This window comes from Talpa europaea, assembly GCF_964194135.1.
Source record: "Talpa europaea genome assembly, chromosome: 3".
Lineage (NCBI taxonomy): Eukaryota > Metazoa > Chordata > Mammalia > Eulipotyphla > Talpidae > Talpa > Talpa europaea.
Window position 1 is genome coordinate 115,795,472 of NC_140069.1, and position 15,443 is coordinate 115,810,914.

The 15,443-nt window shown below is 38.3% G+C and overlaps 1 protein-coding gene across 1 annotated transcript in view; it reads right to left on the reverse strand.

The window, feature by feature from the left end:
- Positions 1–15,443, reverse strand: part of CCDC146 (coiled-coil domain containing 146) — a gene marked incomplete at both ends in the record, with an annotated part of 76,380 nt that overhangs the window by 15,829 nt on the left and 45,108 nt on the right. The window contains 7 exons of the mRNA XM_084229440.1: positions 1,319–1,505; positions 2,169–2,396; positions 3,542–3,615; positions 4,703–4,879; positions 7,060–7,117; positions 10,517–10,726; positions 12,973–13,055. Coding sequence (XP_084085566.1) covers positions 1,319–1,505; positions 2,169–2,396; positions 3,542–3,615; positions 4,703–4,879; positions 7,060–7,117; positions 10,517–10,726; positions 12,973–13,055 — 1,017 coding nt within the window. The remainder of the gene's footprint in view (positions 1–1,318; positions 1,506–2,168; positions 2,397–3,541; positions 3,616–4,702; positions 4,880–7,059; positions 7,118–10,516; positions 10,727–12,972; positions 13,056–15,443) is intronic.

Genomic DNA, 15,443 nt, shown 5'->3' on the forward strand with positions numbered 1-15,443 from the left:
AAAGAGAAAACAGGGCATGAAACAGATCCAACAAAAAGAAAGCAATGATGATGTGGTACATGTGTGCCCAAGTGTGCCACGTTTATATTAAATATTTTTTGACTAAATATAGGAATTAAAAGGTGGAAATTTTCAGAGTAGATATAAAAGGAATATGCTGTATACAAAAGACACACCTAAATAAGGACACAGAAAGAGTAAAAGTAAATGGATAGAAAAGGACACACCATTCAAATTCTAACCCCCAAAGCTAATGTAACTGATACTATATAAATATCTCACAAAGCCTGTGTCCCGTCAAGGCAATTCTCCAAGACCACTTGCTATGATCTCAGCATGCTTGGATGCGTCCATTTTTATAGCTTTCCCTATCATCATGTACTTCCACATGTGCCAGAGGAGGTGGGGAAAGAGCTAGAGATTCTTACACTGGCAATTAGATGCTCCAGGCTAGAAGTGACATGTATCACTTCTGGCCCCAATCCATTGGCCAAACTAGTCACATGACCCTGCTCAACTTCCAAAGATACAAGTTTAAACTTTCCATAGATCCAGAAGTACAGGAGAAGCAGGCATAGGTTAGGATCAGAAGTGGCTACCACAATTGGAAACTCCTGTTTAAAAATCTGAGGTCATGAATCTCCAAAGTCATGGAGGAGAATGGGTTTGGATTCTATCTATCCAGTTGCTTCATCTCAGAGATTGATCTCTTTTTCATTAAAGGAAGCACTGGCCGAGGCACCAGGACAAGGATGCAGCTCTCCTCACTGCTTCCCAGCAGTGCTTGGGTGATTTAGCCCAGGAGTGCTACCTGAAGGAGAGAGCCAGTGGCAACAGGTCCAAAACCCCTCACTTGAGCATCCTCTGGCGGTGCACACCTCGGATACTGCACGGAAGTAGCCAGGTAGCCTGGCTGGATGCTGACATCATGGCTAGTTGGAGGTGCAGGCTGACTGACCATCTATAGTTACATGATTTGATCAAGTCCCTGCCTGTTATGTCTAATGACATCATTCTGGTCCACTTGGTCACAACTTATAATGAACCCTTTAATTCTTTTAGAACTAGATGACTAATTGCTGCCCGGGGAGGTAGATGCCTGATCCAAACAGGATATTTCTCTTCTTCTCTTGGAGCTAGCAAAGAGATTGGAAAGCAAAGTATCTATAGTGGGCTTGATATATTTTAAATTTAAAATTACTCTCCCCTGTTTTTTTTTTCCTTTTTCTCTATTGATAGCAAAACAACTTCCTAAAAATATTTTTACTTCAAAAAAGACAACACAGGTTAAAAATCAAGGAAGGTGTACAGCACCCACCTCTAACAGAAGCCTTTCATGCATGGCTTGAGTTTGGGTGAGTGCATCCCAGGACACTTTCAAGAGTAACTCCATCTTTTTTAAATTTCGATAATCTCGCTCTTTCTCTCTTTGCTTACGAGAAAGTTCATCATGGTAGTTCTGCTTATCGATGAGACAGTTTCGTAAATTGAGATCCAAGAGTCCTCTGTTCCAGGTAAAGAGAGAAAATGATAGTGGCTTGTGATCAGCTGCTCATGTTTTTCAACACAGCATGCTGAACACACAAAACTAGGCTCATGTTACAATCAAATTGTAAATCATGCCAAAAGCAACTTTGTTAGCAAATTGGTATCATTTAGAGTCAGTCTTAGAAAAGCCCCAATAGAATAGCAGATTGGCAGATCTGACATCTGCCAAAAACAGAGGCTCCCAGCTGCCCTGAAATTTTACTTAAAAATAGTGATTAATACTCTCTCAGGGGAATCACATCACAAAAATGGCTCCCACTAGGAAAAAGGCATGATTACTTCAGAAGTACCATTCACTTGTAGGAAAGGTCTCTCAACTATCACATACTCCAGTGATAAAATTTTCTACAGGCACATTTCAGAAACTTATATAAGGAATACAACAAATTGTGTCCTAAAATTTAGCCACAGGAAATTGATCATCACGATGAGTAAAGGATGGAAAAAATAATTTGAAATACTATATTTAACAATACACCGTTATGAATAGTAAACATCTATTTAAAATCCTATAAAATATTTATTGAATCAACATAAACCTGTTTAAGATTATGCTTTGAATTCTCAAATGTAAATCAAAGAAAAATTTAGATGATAGAACATGCATGAATATAACTAACCTTTCAGTTAGTGAACTTGCTTCATTCTCTCTGGTTAATTCCAATAGTTTGACCAAATGGTTATATTCTCGTTCTTTAATTTCAAGTAAGGTTCGTTTACCTTCAACTTCCTTTATGACATCCTCTTTCTCTTCCATGAGAGCATTAATTTTTGTTTCAACTTTCTTGAGGGAGTCATTTAGCTCTTTGACTTCACGTTGCAAGATAATTTTTTTCTTTTCCATTTCTCTGTGGGGGAGACATACAGACATGTATATGCACACACACACTCATGTACACTCATGCCTTACTTTTTTGAGCCTAGTTTCTTCACCTATCTTTATTTCCTGATTAAAAAAACAGAGTTAGTCAGAAATTTAGTCATCTTAGAAGTGGGTTGGAGACCCCAAGTGAGTGGGATTTAGGTAGTATCTCCACTGAGTGCCCCTCAGGGCAGGGACTTATGCAGTCTCCCCACTTTCTCCTAGGGTCCCACCACAACTGCCTTCTGGGCTTCAACCCTCATCCTAACCAGCCTTCCTGAGCTGACCTGAATTTCTCAGCTTTGGTGCTAGTAAGCTTGGTTGTTAGAGTTATTATTAGCCCCTGCTTATTTTCTTTTCAGGCCAACCAACAAAAAATTCCATGATTTTTTAAAAGATTTATTTATTTATGTATAGAAGAACTGGGGTGTAGGCCAGAGGTGCATGGTGGAGGGGTGAGAGGATTCACTAGAGACAGAGTAGGGAGCAGAACAGGAAATATAACTGCTAAGGGGAGTAGCGGGTGAGCCAGCAGAGGTCTGCCGGGCCTCATGTGGGCTAGCTCCCTGGTCGGGGATCGAACTCAGGCCTCAAAAATTCCATTATTTCTCCAGAACGTTTGTATTTTCACTTACCTTTATCTTTTTTGGTTCCTCTAAACTTTGAGAATTTCCTCAGTGACATCTGCCTCCAAATCTAGTCCGAACATTGAGGGTGTCACCATGTGAAAGGGTGACAAGTTGATGAGGTGCTACCATTTGGACTTTGGGCATCTGGCTGGCTGACATACTACCAGGCCATGAAATTCTACACAGTTCAAATAATTTATCCCTTTTACAGTTCTGTTAAAGTTAATTGGTATTCTCTATAAAGATATGACTTATAAATTGGAAAGACAATACTGTCACCAAATTAAGATGTTTAAGTCTTGTGGGTGACAGTAAAATGATGCACTTTCTCTTACTGAACTTGATGTATATGACCTACCAGAGCCAAATGCAGTCATTTTGACATAAAAACAGTAAAAAAAAATTGATAAATTCAGTAGTTAATATTTTTGTTTTGGTGTGCACACATAACTTGAGGAAGGGTGAGCTGGAAAGGATTAAAAATAAAAACATTAAATCATACACTTTTTTGCGTGTTGTTTTTTCTATCTCTTTTCCAATTTGTACAGGAATGGCTTGATGGTGGACCACTTCATCCTAGTAAGGAAATGAAGCCGTGTTAAATTAACCATGTTAAACTATCTTCTTAGAGCAACAGCAGTTAAGGCGAACAAATTAAACAGAAGAGAGAAAAGAACTATCAAATACAGAATCCTTGCTATCTGTCCACTACTGTGCAGGGTGCTTTAATTATTCCATTAAATACTCCCATGGAAGCTTCAATTTTGCCTCGAGAATCTTGTACATGGCAGTTGTTTTGGAAGAACCCTTTTCTGCCTAAGGATCTGGGCTTTGGGGTCTGGGGTAATAAATATGCATGGAAGTTGATCCTTGTGTGTGGTGCATTTCTCCCTGGGATCTTGCTTAGTACTAGGGCAGATCCAAGTTTTGTGAAGCTGAAATTTGTATAATTTGGGGGACTCTCTTAAAGAAAAAAATTACATTACTAAATTTCTAAGGAGGTTTATGCAAGTGAGGGGTCTGAAGTTTTAACTTCATTGAGTTCCTTGTAAATCCACCTCTGCCTAGTGTCTATGATTAAGGTAGCAACTGGACATATCTTGGCCAAATGCTCCAAAACTCTTTAAGGAAAAAGACATCAGAGTATATCATAGTTGTTCATGAAGCCAATGAATCTCTGATATAGTTTTTAAAATCATTTTAGGTTATTTCAAATGTTTTGAGACATTATACATGAATTTTTATTATCTCCTAAAACATAAATATAAGTGCCCCTTCCTCACTTTCACGGTGAGAGGGAAGTAGAGTGGAAGCAAACAGACAAGTATAAGGTAATAAAAATGTACGCAAGAGATTAGAACACTTGGTTGTTCTGAATTCAAGTATGTGATTGTGGCACTCATTTCTGATATCAAAAATGTTTGCTGAGATCTAGAGAGGCCTTTCCCCTGGTCAGAACTCCAAACTAAAGATACTACCAGAGATTTGAAATTGTGAATTCTCAGAGTCCAGATTTAGTTTGAGTAGATCACTTACAACGCAGACCATTTCAGTCTTAGTGATGATACCCCTCTTAGTCAAAACCATTACACAATCTTGATACTATGTATCTTTACAGTCATGTACACAAGGTCTGAAAATTTATGACATGTAAGTAGCACACCTTAAGGCTGATCTGATAGTCCAACAATTCATCTAGTTCCTTCTGTTCCTTTAGTGACTGCTTTTGCTTAGATACCAAGTCTTCCCGTAAATTTTTTATTTCTAATTTCTTTTGCATTGTTTCCTTACGTAATTCTTCAATGCTTTCTTTCAATATTCTCATCTTCTTCTCCATTTCCTTTAAAAATCATGAAAATTATCAGATTATATAACAATGTCTACAAAAAATCTGTCTACTTAAAACATCTGCCCACCTTAACATTGAGTTAAAAATAATTTCACTTGTCATTTTGATTATGTTTGTTTTGAATTTCATGAATGATTTTTTAAAAGGCTGAAGTTCACGTTTGTTGATATCTTCAATAAAACCATGACAATTTTACTGCATGTGTTAAACATTTTACATGAAATTCAAACTCACTCTTTTCCTTTTTCTGGGTGGGTTAACTTAATTCACATTAAGAAGCACTAGTGAAAATTATCAACCCATTTTCTAAGTAATTTTGTTATTTGCCAAAATTAGATGCAAAAAGCTGCCAGACACACACGTGAGAATGAAGTACTAGGGAATTCATATTTGAAATACCCACTTTGCACTTCTTAATCCCCCACTTTCTCATAAATCACTTCAAGTCATGCATATTCTCTCCAAATGCCCTCCAACCCAGATTCATAACAGATCTTTGTCTCTAATGACTGGATATTTGGGGGGAAATAAGTCTTGTTATACTTAGAAGGTCTACACTTAACTAATGACTGAGTGGATGGATCCTTTAGTCTGGTCTGGGCTTTCTGCATATTTCCTTCCTTCCACTGCTACTGGAAGAGTATCTTTGTTATCTTATGATCTGGAACTAAAATTCATAATGCTTTTTTCCCATAAATACTGTGTTAGGTATAGTTACATAATCGTATGTATTACACATGATCATTGTATGTATATGTGTACACATACATGTATGTCATGTGTATGTATGGATACATGTATTTATACTTTTTTATTGTACTATGTATATATACATATTTTATTTAATAAATAATATTTTACTCTATGCTAAACAGATTGTTGTGCCTTGGGATAAGCAACCCACAACATACTTTTGAAAGAAAGCCATTCAGAGAGTGAAGCCATGCAGTGTGATGATCCCACTACTTACTCTCTGTGATAAATTCAAAAAGCAGACACAACTGATTTTGCCACTCTTCCCAATAAGAAGGAGGGCTCATTTTTCCACTCTTTGATTCTAGAATTGGCCATGTAACTTTGACCAATGACATTTTTCCAAAAAATAATTTTAGTAGATACTTGAAGAGTGCTTGTGTATTGGGGTTTGCCTTTTTTTGATGCTGCTTCTTTTCTTCTTCTTTTTTTTTAAGATTTATTTTATATATGCATACAAGAACTGGAGTGTAAGCCAGAGGTGTGGGGGTGAGAGGATTCACCAAAGACAGAGTGGGGAGCAGAACAGGCAGATCTACTGAAATACACTGCTGAGGGAAGCAGTGGGTGAGACTGGAGAGGTCTGCTGCCCCATGTGAGTTGCTCCCTGGTCTGCTGGGGATCAAACTCATGCTGCAGTGGCTGGCAATACTTGATAGCTCTGTCTTTAACCCCTGTGACACCAGAGAGGCCCCGATGTTGCTTTTTACTTAAGATTGGAAACCCTTCCACTATTATGTGACTATCAGTGACAAGTGGTCTTAGACCAAATATCCCATCAACTGGTTGACATATGAATGAAGCCAGCCAAGACATCCAGCCCCAACTGAGCTATTTCAGACCAGAATTCAATATTGTGAAAAATAAATGATTGTTTTAAAGTCTCTATGTTTGGGGGCAAATTGTTATGTAGGAATAGATGCTATAGATGTTCTTTATAAAAATTTCTTGTAATAAACCTGAGATGTTCAGTAAGTTACAAGGGTAATAGCTATAACATAAAAATATTATGTTTAAGTGGCAACCACATAGTCCTTTTTTCTTCTAGAAACAATGAAGATATTATCCAATCAAAATAGCCTAAATTAGATGCCAAATGGGTGAAGTCTATAACAGGTACCAGTTATGTTTAAGTGAGGTTATGCAGATATCCTTCTTTTTTTTTTTTTTTTGTGGGACCCTCGCCAGCGGCTGGGGAATGAACCGGAGCTGCAGAGGCTGTGGGCAGCCCCGCAGCCCAGCGCTCAACCACTGCGCCACCAGAGGAGGCCCTATGCAGATATCGTTTTTAGCAACTTCTACAGTTTAAGACTTTTGCATCTTTAAGTGCTTCAGCATATTGTGGTCAATGTTTATATTACTTAAGGAATGTTTGAAGCCAGCTGTATTTGACAGGCTCCCAGATATCTAAGACTTACTCCTGGCTTAGGTATCTTCTCGAATTCCTTCGCTATGAGGCTTTTTTCTTCCATTAAGCTGAAAAAGAAAAAGTGAAGCTTGGCAAAGTACAAAAAAGTAAGCTATTTCAGGAGTAGTAACTTTATTTTCTCATAATGTTCTTCCTATGCTTGTTACCACGTCTGGTGTCCATTCTTTAGGAAAGATTTCCTGACTCCTCAAGGCCTATTTATGTGCTATCCCCCCGCATTTCTCTCATACAATAATGTATACACACGCAATTAAATCAGTTATCTCATTATGTCATAACAGCTTTGGGGGATGCCCTCCCCAATAACCTCGGATTCCTTCCAGCCAGGCTCTGGCCTTTTTCTCTTTCTATTATTTGCAATGAACTAGTGCCTGCCTGTTCCCCGGCTCCATAAAAAAGCAGATTCCACCAGCCAGTAGGTCTGGTTACATGGAACTAAAGAGGCGTGTGCTTTTATTTTCATGAAATTTTATTTGCACAATGTGAACTAAGTTTACTGTAGTAAGTATGTGCCACATGGAGTTTAATGTAGGTTAGCTGTCTGGCTCACTAGCTGAAGCTGAATTTTTCATATATTTGAATACTTATGTCTTTCAGACATTGCATATAAATTGAAATACTTATAGCTTTCAATCTACTGCATCTACACCTCAACAATATTGCCACCAGGGGGTGGTAGTGTGCCGCCATCTTTCGGTTGTAAAGTCAACAGGAGGATCCTGGAGTTTCAAAATGGTGACATGAAGCTTTCTCATAAGACAGTACTTTTTTTAAATAAATATAAAATGATTTTTGCCCTAAAAATACAGAAAATAATATTTATGACATTATTGACAATGTACATTTCTTTAACATATATCAATCATGTATTTTTCTTTTTTTAATTCAATCACTGAATTTTTTCCTTTTAAGATATGTATTTTACTACTTATAGAGAAATCTGTTGTTCATACTACAGTCCCCATCATATCACAGTTGATCATTTTATTTTCCTTTGCTTCAAAATAAGTTCTCAACAGTACTTATTTAACTATAGTTGTTTAACTTATTTTAGTAGGCTCCATGTTTGTTCCTGAACTGCATATTTATTGAGGTCATCAATGACTATTCACCCCCAAATTGAAACTATTGTAACCTAGATTTAATTATTAACGGACCACATAATTTTACATACCATCAGCATTTGTTAAAGAGTTTGTATTATGTGAAAACATGAGAAAAATCAGCCAGATTGTTAGGGGAAAGGATGTTCTGTGCTAATCCCATGCAGGCTTTAGGGACTCCACCCCCACTCCAGACCAAAGCCATCAAGACATTGGGAAAGACAAATCCCGTCACCACCAAAGGGAAGGTGGCTGGGACCTGAGGGTGGAGTTAAGCAGCCAGGGTTGGTATAAAAACCAGACACGTGGGCCTTGGGGGGCTCGCTCTCTCGCTCGCCTCCTGGCTTCACGGCTCCTGGCTCGCGGCCAGCTCTCAGAGGGCCATTTTGGGATTCCAGATAGGCAGATTGGGTAGGACACATTTAAAACTTTGTCTCTCACTTTTCTGCCTGAGTTGTACATTTCCTCATTTCCCCTTCCCTTGTAAATAAACCTTTTATTAACCTTTCATGTGTGCCCACAGTAGAGTATTGATAAGTATTGATAAGTCCTTTCAAGCACACAGGTGAGGACCCACTGTCAGGCAACCTGTTTTGTATTGGGGCTATAACAAAACTACAGAGTAAAATCCATTTTCTAAAGTATTTGAACAATGTACTGTTAGCAGTTGCCAGTTATTCTGAAGTTCCTTATGATGTTAGGGTTATTTGGGTTTCCATTATTTAGACCCTGAATAAAACGAGTTTGTTGAGCTGATCTGGAAAATATTATCTGTATATTTGGAGAATTTTTTTTCCCAGTGCCTTAATTTATTTTTATGTGGTGATGGAAATATCTACTTTTGGTACCCCTATTACTTTTATGAAAATAAATGTGTTAATTCCTGAGCTGATGGTATTTGAAAATGCAAGGGAGTCTGCTCAAGCTAAAGTATTTATTATGTGTTACAAACCCATATATAATACACACTAAACATTTCCCAAGTGTGCAGTCTGAATGTTCTTGTTCACTGCAGGTCACCATGCACAGTCCTCTCCCCGCCCCCAAGCGACTCAATGAACAATTTGCCTGTCTATACCTAAAAGGCAAGAGTTCTGCTTTTTCTTTTCTCCTTGGCAGAAATACTTGGAAATTTTAAACAATTTAAATATCAACTGACTTATGTTCTACTTACCCTTTCATGGAAATGTCAAGCATTCATGTTTCCAATACTAATGAACAACCACCAATTGTTTTAATTTCATTATTTTCTCAACTGAAAATGCTAACAGAGCACAGAAATAGCTTTCTTTTTATATAACTCACTGGTGAGCCTGAAACAAGTTTAGATGGAAAGATAAAAAAGAACTCTAAACTGGCCTTCTTCAACCCCCAGTAGAAAAAAATAGGCCCCAAAGAGGGGATTCAAAATCCAGAGCTTGCAAGTTCCTCTGATGGTCACTTTAGTCATTTGCTGCTCTCTGGGAAAGACTGAATGGTGTAAGCCCTGTTAGAAATCTGCCTCCTCTTACAAGCAGCCAGAGTAATTTCTGCTACCTTAAATGGTAACAAATTCTAGGAGAGGGGGTAGAGGTGTCTCTCCAATAGCACACGGCACACCACATCACAAAACAGATATTAGAATCATTTTTAAAATAACAAATAATGTGATTTGCCAAACAAACTCTTCCACTGACTTGATACTCCACAGGAGGAATATTAGAAGAGCTGTGGAAATAACATTTGTCTTTCTAGTAATACATATGACATCTTCTAGATTTGGATAAGTAAATGTGTCTTCTAAAAGGATATAAATTTCTTTCTTGCTCGCTCCTAGGTAATAGCTTAGTAATAGGAGAATAAGGATGACCACGTGGTGTGGTCCCTGCTCCTGCATTAGAAGAAGAGAGTGAGCCAGAGGGGCCCTCAGCTCACCAGCTGGTGTGAAAAGCACAGGGTCCTCACCACGCAGACACCTGGCCTGTGCCTCAGGGAGGATAAGGGGCCGCCCTCTGGGCCAGAGAGGGAGAGAGGTGGTGCCAAGTCCCTGTGCTGTGGGGTGTGTTCTTTGGCTGCAGCTACCAGTGCTGAAACATGGGGAAACACAGCAGGGATCTCCTTTTCCTGAGCCAGTCTCCCTGTCTCCCGACCTTTTATCTCTGAGTTGGGTAACCTTCCTGTTCGGAGACTGCCTCTTCCATGCAATCAAGGAAAGAACAAGGCTTTGTAATCATTTTAACATTGCTATCTCATACTTATCTCTACCTAAAATTACTTCCCAATTTGGTCTAATTTTTCTAATTTCATGTGGAAACACCATTGCTTGTGCTGTCTTCCGTGTGCTTGACAGAATTGTGTACTTACCTATTTAACCTGTACTGATTGTGGGACTCTCTTTCCTTCGCTGCATTATATTCATTTTGATACTTGAGAAGTTGTTCTCTCATTTTGGAGACCTCAGTGGTGAAAGCCTCTGGAAAGTTATCAGCTTGCTGTAGGTGGAACTGCTGCTGTTGTATTTGTTCAGTGTAGCGTTTGGCATTCTGCAGTAGCTGGATCTCTGACTCTTGTGTGCTGGGTTCCATGAAAACAGAGATTAGCATAATGAGAAGATTATACCTCCCATACTCCTAGCGGCTCCTGCAGGGGAGGGATCATGCCTTCACTGCTCCCTGTCCCTTCCATTCCCAGGTTCAGTTCAGTTCTGTGATATTTTTGTGACAAGTATTACATTTGTACTAGAGGTGAACAATCCAGCAGTGGGGGACAGATGTAATAAACAGCTGGAATACAAGGTGGCAAGTGCTATCACTAGTGTTTAAATCATAAGGTATAAGACAGCAGAGAAAGGATTAAATTGGATGAGAATGTAATGTTTGCTCTTGACTTTGAAGGAAGATTTGACTTGCAAAGGTGGGGGAAATAGGAGGAGTGGATGGATCCACCCTTTAACTACCCCAGGCTCTCTCAGATTCATGAATTCTCCCAACCCGATTATAGGAAAATCTTCCTCCTTGAGCTAAGAAAAGATAGAAAGTTTTCTAATGACACTTTACTAGGAAACTAGGAAGAAAAATGTTACTATAAAAATTATGGGCATAAATTAATTTATAAATATTTGATCATAACTTCAATCCCTGGCTATAGCAGGACTTGAACTCCACCGTAGAAGGGGATTTCTACAACCCCAACTGTAGTCTATGGGTTTGGGTTTAGTCCTATCTAGCAAAAGGGTTAAGCATCTGACAAGAGGCAGATTTGAATGGACATGGAAAATGGACCCTTCTAGAACTCATTCAGTTATGCTGCAAGTTAGATCAGCTCTAGCCTTACCAGAATATTGAGTCATCTTTCTCAGAAACCCAACTACCGCGTGGTAGCCGCCTCTCCCTATTCAGAAGCGATCCTTGCCCCTTCCTATTCTAAACCTAGGGGCTCTTTCAGTGCATGCTCCCCAAGTGTCCTCACCAAGAGAAATCTTCAGTTCATTTGCAGAAATGCCAATGACTTGATTTCAAGCCTGTTTCAACTGAAGTTACCAGTTTCACCCATTTTTCCAAGCTTTAATACGGCATTTTCTCAGTAACATCCAGGGAACCATTTATTGGACATGATCTATTCCTAGTACTATGTTAGATGTCAAATAGCTAACACTGCATTGATAACGTATATAATTTCCATTAGAGAAAGCTGAAGTTATTTTTTTCAATCCTGTTTTATTGTATGCTAATATATTTTGTAAATCTAAAGATATCTGATTTTGTTATAGTATGAGTATTCAACTCCAGAATTGTAAGGAATTACTTGGCCCACAGTACTTGCTATATCACAGAAAGATGAAAGACAAAGTGGTTTGCATTCTAATGAGAACTTACATGGTGATTTAGCAGTCGTTAAATGGAGTTTCTATGCATTGCTGCTTTTCCTTGGCCTGTGATGAAGCTATTATGCAAGGAGATGAAGCAGAAGTTGGGGAAGAGGAAGAAAGAGGCTTGAGGGTGGTATGGAGTAGCACCAGAACCCAAAACACCCCTTCCTCATTCCCCTTCCCTCTTGCTTCCCAATGGCTGACAGCAGGACACCTTGTTGGATTATTTTGTGGAAGCCTATTTTTCTGACCTGCTGCTGACTGGATCTTGGCTAAGGTGAGTAGCCTGAGCTAGGAGAAAGAGATGAGCAGTAAAGACAGAAGTCTCAGTAGTCACCGACTAGGGTTGTTACAGAACCTTACTTCTGAGCGGCAAAGAGAGCTGGAGGCGAGAGTTTTATAGGAGCACCCTTAAGCAGAGGGTATCAGTGTCCCTCCAAGATCCCCTAGGCCCATGCTGGGGGCTACCTGCTGCTCTGCTGACAGTTTCCATACATATCAACAGCACCTGTGTGCCACTGCCAGAGAGCTCTTGCTTTCAATAGAAGAATGTTTGGCCTCTCAAAAGGTCAGCTAGAAGTACTTCAAGCTTATCTCCCCATCAGCAATCCTTAATCAAAAAGGGATCAAAATGAGTGGACAGATATCCTAGTTTTCTCACCCTTTAGTTAGAAAGTTCAACATGTGTTCTGCACAGTCACTCAGAGGGTCCTGAGCAAAACTGAGTCCCAGAAGCCTGAACAGTTAACCCACAGAATTACATATTCTCATCTAGATTCCTCCCTTTCCAGTCTCACTTCCCCACTGTCTCACGATCATTTCTAGTATCACTTCTCAGACTACTTGAAGTCAAACCCTTACCTCAAGGTCTGCTTTTGGGAGAATGCATTTTATATCACAATGAAAAATACACATATGATAAAAGATGTCTCCACATTAGAAAAGAGCATACCTTATCACGGTATCATGCAGCAAGGTGTACTTAGCTTTTAACTCTGCCATTCTGGTTCCAGGAAGTTTTCCCATAGAATGCAACTAGCAAAAAGAGAACACAAGGTCACTATTAGCCATCACCTTCCTGTAGATAAAATGGAGAGACAGATATCTTATGAAACATCAGTTAAACATTGGAGATGAAATGTGTGAGGCAATGTGATATATCAGACAGATGCTAGATGTCTGGAGAAATTAGTTCTAATTCTATTTCACCCCTGGTAAGCTTTGTGTTTTGGGGCAAGTCTTTTTACTTCTCTAGACTGTGATTTCTTCATCTGTAAATTCAGGGAATTAGGCCCCTCCCTCCCTCCTCCCTCTTCCCTCCCTCCCTCAAACCTGCCATAAAAAAAAAAAAAAAAAGAAATTCAGGGAATTGGGTTAAATTTTTCCAATTCTAAAAACCATATTTCTCAGTTTAGCAAACAACATGAATCAGTGTGGATTACTAGGAAACCTATTTATAAGTTGAGAGAACTAATAATTATTTGGCATCTATTATAAGCAAGTGTTGTGCATCAGTGATTTTATTCTCAAAACTGTTTTGCAGAGGGATTATTTCCATTTTAAATTAAAGTTTAGACAAGTTAAGTAACTTATTCAGTTACAGAACTAGTTAAGGCAGAGTGAAGATTTAAGACCAAGTGAACCAACTTTAAAAATCTATGTACCTTGATGCTTCTGCCTCTACCATTAAAGAAGCAAGGAAGCTATTATTTGTTGCTTTTTCATTGCTACCAAAAGAATTTTTGATTTATTGACTTAGGTTGTAAGTAGCTAATAGACTTCATAAGACAACATCAAACACTGATGTTTTACCATAATACAATGAGCATCTGTGTAAGGTTTGGCTGACTGAACTGTTAATGACACAGTATCAAAAATAAAACTCAAGAGAGGATTTGTGTTTTTCAATGCCCTGTTCTTCCACAGTACTTCTTGAATTTGTCCACTTTCCTCTTCCCTCCCTGATCATCCTAGTCCAAGTCACGTCATCTGTCAGCTGGACTACTGTAAAATCTCTAATTTGTCCCTCTTCTCATCACTTCATTCTAGCTTTCTTTATAACTTCATTTCATAAGAACACCTTCTCTGACTTCTATATTTAAGAGATACCCTCACACACCATGTATCCCCAAAGAACTCTATACTTCATAACATATTAAAATCTGCAGTAATAAGTTTATATTATTTTAGGGAAATGCTTTTCCTCAACCAGTATGTAAGCACCATGAAGAAAGGTTTATCTTGTTCTTCACTGTATTCTCAGCCAGTAAAATCTCAGGCACATGTAGATATTTGGTAAATCTTTGTTGAGTGACTGAGAGATGCACAGGCCTGAGTCTACACAGTAGGGTTTCATAGTCTATCTACCCAAATCAAGGTAGAAAAATATTGTTCAGTGCACCAAGAAATCACTTCTTTATGAAAGTTTTTGAGATCTTTTACAAGGTCCACACACGATGGTTCCAACCCCAAAATGCTCATTTTTTTAATGTATGGGTAAAATATGGTGCATAGGATTTTTAAGACCTTTGAAGTCTTACATCAAATATGTTAAATGTGTTTATATGCTACTTTAAATATAATTTATATGCAATTTTCTAAGTTTTGAGTTGTTACTAGGCTGACCAAATGTTACATTTTAGATATTTAACTAAACACAATTATTTTGGTTCTACTGTTTTCTTTTGCATTTTTGAGCTAATAGGTAATTATTTCAGGTCTCAAACATTTTAATTGGTTCCACAAAAGGGTGTAGACCACAGGCATTGTGCTTTAATGTATAACAGGCTTAAAAAAAAAGCCTTTCATAATAGGCACTCTTAAAAGAGAAAACCTACAATGAAAGATGGGTGTGTGCACATGTATTTGTATAATATAAAAACCTTGTGGGGGCCAGTCTTGTAACTAGCCAACAATGTAGTTATTGGAGGTAAGCCATTGGATAAGGTAACTATGGACTCATAGGTACAAAAATACATAATAGTATTTAACTTGTTTTTATGCTGAAAAGACCATTACCTTCCACCTAGGGCACTGAATTATGCAAACAAAAGTGAAGGTGAAAAAGGCTCTACCCTAAGGTGGACTCACAATTTGAGAAGATTAAAACAAAGAAATCACTGAGCTACACTCAGTTGTTGGTAAATAACTAAATTTGGTATTTTGAAATTATTTTCTTTGTTTTACATTAAAGCAAAAAAGTATAATTACAAATTACACACCACTTCCAGGAGGTGGAACTATTAGAATGGTGGTGTGAAGAGCTCATGAATTCTCTCCCTCAAAGAAATATTAATTACACTGGTTAAAATTATATAAGACAATCATTTAAATTCTCTGGAAATGGACCTAAAGGCATGCAAGCCATTGAGAAATACTTACTCAAAAAGTTCTGCTGAAACTCATGGGAAGCTATGACATCTG